This window comes from Physeter macrocephalus, chromosome 21 (assembly GCF_002837175.3).
Source record: "Physeter macrocephalus isolate SW-GA chromosome 21, ASM283717v5, whole genome shotgun sequence".
NCBI lineage: Eukaryota > Metazoa > Chordata > Mammalia > Artiodactyla > Physeteridae > Physeter > Physeter macrocephalus.
The window spans coordinates 82999024-83005992 of record NC_041234.1 but is presented as its reverse complement, the minus strand read 5'-3'; the positions used below and the strand labels follow the sequence as shown (position 1 = coordinate 83005992).

The 6969-nt window shown below is 41.9% G+C and overlaps 1 protein-coding gene across 1 annotated transcript; it reads right to left on the bottom strand.

Annotated features, from left to right (window-relative positions):
• Positions 1-6174: 6174 nt before the first annotated feature.
• On the bottom strand, positions 6175-6684 carry NCBP2L (nuclear cap binding protein subunit 2 like). The gene is given in 1 exon segment (XM_028482953.1): positions 6175-6684. A coding segment is annotated over 1 exon segment (510 nt).
• Positions 6685-6969: the final 285 nt, after the last annotated feature.

Below are 6969 nucleotides of genomic sequence, written 5' to 3'. Positions count from 1 at the left end.
TCTGAGAAGGAAATTCGGTCACAGACACAGAGGGAAGAAGGCCAGGTGAAGCAGGAGGCACGGATTGGAATTGTGGTGTCACAGCCCAAAGAGCAGGAGCCCTTAGAAGCTGGAAGGGGCAAGAAAGGATGCTCCCCAGAGCCTTCAAATGAAACACAGCCCTGTCAACACCTTGATTTCAGACTTCTAGTCTCTAGAACTGAGACAATAAGTTTCTGTTTTAAGCCACCTGGTTTGTGGCACTTTGTTACGGAAGCCACAGGGAACTAATACAGGCTGTAATAGAGCAAAGGGAGCAGATTTGTTCTATGTAAGACCCAATGGATGGAAGATACAGGGAGACAGCAATCTTCTTTATGTTGAATGGAAACCTCATAGTCACACTATCGAAAAATAAAATGAGCTGCTGTGAGAGCTGGTAAGCTTCTCATCACTGGAGGTCAAGGCTGGAGATTTGTGTCATAGAAATGATAATGATGATGATTATAAGAATAAGAATAATACAACTTCCATTCTTACCCTGACTTGAACAAGCCAACTTCAAAAGACTGTTTTTGATATAATTGGAGATATTTGAATGCTGATTGGATATTTGATCACATTAAGATTTTTGGGTTCAATTTTTAGGTGAAAATAAGGACATAATGGTTTTAATGAGAGAGAGGGGGAGATAAGGGTGGGGTGGGGTTGGTCTTTCAGAGATACACACTGAAGTGTTTACTGAGCAAATGATATAGGTGTCTAGGATTTGCTTCAAAATAATCCAGAGGAAGGAGACATGGGTTGGTGTACAGGTGAAACATGATTGGTCATGTGGTGATAATTGTTGAAACTGGGTGATGGATACATGGAGATTCACTTATACTGTCCTCTTTACAGTGTGTGTGTTTGAAATTTTCCAAAATCAATTTTTTTTTTTTTTTAAAGCTACCGGCTACCATGTTCTGAGCACTTAGGATGGCTGGGAACCATGCTAAGTGTTTTTTTTTTGTTTTTGTTTTTGTTTTTTCGTTACGCGGGCCTCTCACTGTTGTGGCCTCTCCCATTGTGGAGCGCAGGCTCCGGACGCGCAGGCTCAGCGGCCATGGCTCACGGGCTCAGCCGCTCCGCGGCACGTGGGATCTTCCCAGACCGGGGCACGAACCCGTGTCCCCTGCATCAGCAGGCGGACTCTCAACCACTGCGCCACCAGGGAAGCCCCATGCTAAGTGTTTTTAAAGCATTATTTCATTTAATTTAATCATGGCACATAAAGACAAATAAACAGTGACATTTCTGTATAGGAAGGCACAGTACTGTAAAGATGCTCTCTTTGAATGTGCCTGCATAATCAAGATGAAGAGAAAGTTCAATTGGTTTGGATTGCTTGAATTTTCAAAAGAATATATCTGTGTCAATTTGTATTCTTTAAAAAAAAAAACTCCACAACAGCCCAATGAGGCATTATCATATCAGTTTTTTAAGTGAGGAAACTGAGGATCAGAAAAGTGAAGTAAATTGCCCAAGGTTGCATAACTCCTAAGTAGAAGAAGTAGGATTTGAACACAGGTTTCTCTGACTCCACCGTTGTGTGCTTTTAATGCCCTTGCTATTCAAAGTGTGGCCTAAGGACCAGCCACATCGTATCATAGGAGAATTTCCTAGAAATACAGAATCTCAGGCCCCCTACCCAGACCTAATCAAGTAAAATTCCACTTTAAAGTTTGAGAAGAATTGTATATGCTATAATGCCATCCAGGGTATTTAAGCACTGGTAGGATGATTAGACCCAATCAAGGGTTCTAAACCCTGGTTGCTCATCTGAACTAATTGAGGAAAATTTTAGAAATACTGATCTCAGATTATACTGTATTGTACCTCTTCAGTGGGGCATGAGAATCTATATTTACAGGCTCCCTCAGATGAGCTATCAGTGTTGGGAAGCACTGGAAAATGAGACCTATAAAGATCTTTTTCAACTCTTAGATTCTCTAACTCCTGATAAGCTTGTAGGAGAAAATGAAGAATTCAGTTCTGTGCGACTGTGGAAAATTACCTGTTCACTGAAGATAATCATTTAGAACGCACTTTAAGTTGTGTTCTAAGGAAATATAAGCTTCAAGGAGTGAAAATGGAGTCCAGATGGACAGAATGAGAGAATTAGCAAATATATCAAAATACATGACAATTAATATATAAATCTGGGACTTCCCTGGTGGCGCAGTGGTTAAGACTGCGCTCCCAATGCAGGGAGCTTGGGTTCGATCCCTGGTCAGGCAACTAGATCCCACATGCATGCCGCAACTAAGAGTTCACATGCTGCAACTAAGGAGCTGGTGAGCCACAACTAAGGATCCCGCGAGTTGCAACTAAGACCAGCACAACCAAATAAATAAATAAATAAACTATTTTAAAAACAATGTTTAAAAAATATATATGTCATATTTTATTTCAAGGAATTATCGATGCATATACAATGAGATAATATACAAGCCTGTGACTACAGAACAATTTGATTGGTTTTCATTGGTGCTTTATGTAAATCAAACTCATTATACTAGCGTTAATTTTTTCAGTGTGTGCTGAGTCCCTGTCCTCAAGGAGTCCACAGTCTAGTAGGGGAAAGATAAGTGAACAGACAATTACAATAAAGTGTGATAAAGCACTGAGATACGATAAATACAAGCTGCTACAGAGCATGTAGGATGGGATCCTACTAAGCAGTGGAAGTGGGAGGAGGGTAGCCAGGGAAAGGTAAGTCTTGAAAGCAGAGTAGAGGGACTTCCCTGGCGGTCCAGTGGTTAAGACTTCACCTTCCAATGCAGGGGGTGCGAGTTCGATCCCGGGTCGGGGAGCTAAGATCCCACATGCCTCGCGGCCGGAAAACCAAAACATAAAACAGAAGCAATATTGTAACGAATTCAATAAAGACTTTAAAAAAGAAAACACTATGTCATCTTTCGAAAGCAGAGTAGATGTTGTTCAGGGGAAGAAGGGCATCTCAGAAAGATGGCACAGTGGCACAGAGGCCAAAGGGAACATGGTAACTTAAATAAATGAATAATATTGTAGGCACACAGGACTTCCCCGGTGGCTCAGTGGTTAAGAATCTGCCTGCCAATGCAGGGGACACGGGTTCGAGCCCTGGTCCGGGAAGGTCCCACGTGCTGCCGAGCAACTAAGCGCATGCGCTACAGCTACTGAGCCTGCGCTCTAGAGTCTGTGAGCCACTACTGAGCCTGCGCTCTAGAGCCTGCGAGCCACAACTACGGAAGCCCGTGCGCCTAGAGCCCGTGCCCCAACAATAAGAGAAGCCACCGCAATGAGAAGTCTGCGCACCGCAACGAAGAGTAACCCCCGCTCACCACAACTAGAGAAAGCACGCACGCAGCAAGGAAGACCCAACACAGCCAAAAATAAATAAATAAAATTAATTAATTAATTTTTAAAAAAAGAAAGAAAGAAAACATGGGACCGGGCATACGTAGGTAAATTTGTAAGTTTGTATGTAAGGAGTTGGTGAGGGAGATTTCCTTGCTGATGGCCTATTTTCTTTGTGAGTAGGAGGCAAAGTCAGCTATGCAGTGCAAGGAGAGAAGTACATAGTATAGGGTCAAAATAGCTATTCTGAGGAATGGGAGAGGAAGCATTCAGTCCTGTTGACCACGCCTTCCTGTTTGAAATACACTTCTCTCTTGCCTTTCTTGACACCATTCTCCCGTGATTTTCCCCCTAACTGCTTAGCCACTACTCATTCTGCTTAACTATCTGCTCCTCCTTTAGCTAATTTTTAAATATTGGTATTCTTCAGTGATCTGTCTTATACTCTCTTCTGTTTTTACTCTGTTCTCTCATTGGGTGATCTTAGCCATTCCCATAGATTTAAATACCGTATTTTATTTTGATGACCCCCAAATTTAAATCTTTCAATCAGAGTTCTCCTCTGAGTTCCGGTTGTCAGCTTGACACCTATATAAAGATATCTCACAAATATAGCACACTTTATGTATTCAAAACTGAAGTCTGGAGTCCCCTAATCATCTCCTTACGTTCAGTGGTGAGCACTACCATCAATCTTATTGCCTAAGCCGGAAATCGATGTGTCATCTTTGATTATTCCTTTTCCCTTATCCTGTCCTCACTGCTCAGCAGGCTGTATCTTCAAAACATATCTTAAAGCTAGTCACACTTCTCCATCTTCATTGTCATCACTCTAACGGGACTACTTTCCACTCAAGTCTGGATTGCAATAGGACCTAATTTCTCCACTTGCATTCTTGACCCCTCTAATCCATTCTCCCACAGCAGCAAAAGTGACCCTTTTAAAATGAAAGATCATGTCACTACACAGCTTAGAACCCTTTAGTTCACCTAGGGAAAAATACAGATTCTTTATCAACTGCTGGACCTTGTATAATCAAATCTCTGTCAGTTTCCCCGGAATCATCTCCCTTGTTTTAGCCCCCCTTGTCTTCTTTAAAAAGTGCTTGAGGGCTTCCCTGGTGGCGCAGTGGTTGAGAGTTCACTTGCCGATGTAGGGGACACGGGTTCGTGCCCCAGTCCGGGAAGATCCCACGTGCCGCGGAGCGGCTGGGCCCGTGAGCCATGGCCGCTGAGCCTGCGCGTCCGGAGCCTGTGCTCTGCAACGGGAGAGGCCACAACAGTGAGAGACCCGCGTACCGCAAAAAAAAAAAAAAAAAAAAAAAAAAAAATTGACATTCCCTTTCCTCCTCTACTCAGGAAAGAATGTTACTGAATGGAGAATGGAGAGGATAACCTCAGGTCACAGGGTGAAGGAGTCAGGAGTAAGAAGGTGATTTTATCTAACTTTCCAGATGAAAGGTGATGAACCCTGGAGAAGAAAGTTTCGGGTCATGAGAGCGCAATTTAAATCCTTTGTACAAGAATGAAATTAAGAAAAAGTATTTGGTATCAGAGAACTTTCAGATGCATGTAAACAAGCTGGCTTACAGGATAAAATAATGTATTATCTCACCTAATAGGACATCCAGATGTTAGTGTGGGCTACAAGGTGAGTCCAATTCATCCTAGGGACTTTTTTCTCTTGTGGTTGTAAGAAGGCTGCTTGTAGCAATCATTGTACACATACTTGTTCACATCCAGTGGGAAGGAGAGAGACAACCACTTCTTCAAACATAAATTAAAACTCCTTCATTTCTGTCTTATTGGGGTCCTCACTGGTCATTGTCCACCTATGACCTTATTAATAACTAATCTCATGGGATTGTAAACCTCTGATTGGCTTAAGCCTGGATTCCTAAACCAGTCACCAGCAAGAAAGAGGGAATTACCATAACTGATTCACATTACTGATAGTAGATAAGGCTTCTGGGCCCCAGAAGGAACATGATCATGTCAATCAGCAATGGAAATGTAGTGTGAGGAGCAGACTTTAGTGATTTTAAGCCACTAAGGCTTTTGGGGTTGTTTGTTACTGCAGCATAACCTAACCTATGTGATGTAACAATAGAAAATGTAAGTAAAGTGTTGTAAACTATATTGAGAGGACTGAGAGAAGAGAAGTGCCAGTGGGGGTGTAAGTGAGCTAAATTCTCATCTATGAAAGCAGGGAGTCAGTAGATGACATTTAAAATTAAAATAAACAGTATAAGCAGTCATGTTATTTAGAAATATGGAGGAAACTACCAGGAAAGAAACCAAAACAACCTGCTAAAATAATTGAAAGTTATTACCCAGGGAATAGGCCTGGGGTAGGAAGAGGTGGGGCAGGAGGATTTTTGCTTTCATTATAGACTCTTCTGGATTTTTTAATATTTTAAAATAATGTGCTTGTATTCTTTGAATAATTTTTTAAAGTTTTCCAATTATTTGACTTTATTTTATGCAAAGTCTAAAAAAATGATCATTTCAGGCCCTGGGAACATGGTCATAAAATCCAACTGACGCTTCCTGAAAGGGAAGTTGTGCTTTTCATGACTCATATCTCACGTACCTAATTTTTTCCTGAAGAACACTTCACTTTTGACCACCTGGTGATCAAACTGGTAATCTGACAACCAGCTTCAAAATTAAGACAAGAACTAGAGACTATTTTTGTTCGCACCATTTAATAACATTTCAGACAGAAAGATACAGCAAAAGGGCTTCTGCCCAGCAAATAAAGTAATTTAGATGTGTTATGAAATGGGCTATTTGCTGACCTCGTATTGTTCTTTAATAGATTTTTTGAGGGGCTAGAGTTGCAGGTTTTTCTCTAGTGGATTCCTCTCCTACCACGGACCTGAGCCTGTTTTCCAAAGCCTCCTCTTCACAAAATTCATCTTTTACCTGGCTCTCAGATTGGCCATGGCCATATCGTCTGCCCTCTCTAAAGCCTAGATCCCAAACTATGTGGATAATACGGTCATCTAGGTGGGTCGCATTTAGGAATCGCATGGCATTTTTGGCATCAGCTCTGTTACGGTATTCTACAAAACAGAAACCACGTGCCGTTTTCTTGATTTTATCCAGGCCCGTAAAAACATTCTTGACACCACCACATCTACTAAAGAGCTCAAATATTTGCTCTTCGGTTGCATGAAAGGAAATATTCCCCACATACAGTGTAGAGCTTTCCATCAGTAATTTTTCACGCTAATCGTCGTCGCTACTAAACAACTGGCGCTGGTACTCGCTCTGCCCCAGGGAGGAGTCGCTGCACAGAATTCTCAGGTCCTTGGACATAGTGCCCAGTGGGCGCTGTGAGAGTAGCAGTTCCCGATCCAGCTTAGCAGCAGTATCACCACCAAAGAAACCCTAAATTAAATTTAACTAAAGTAAAGTTACAAGGAGGGAAACTGAGATACAAACCTGTGTATATTTAAGAGGTTTGTGCCCAGATGCATAGACATCTCAGCTCCTGACCACGAGGATCACATCAAGGCACACCAGAAATAGAAAGTTCCAAGCCGCAGGAACATGGTCATAAAATCCAATTTTGCAAGTCTTCCTGAAAGGGAAGTTATGCTA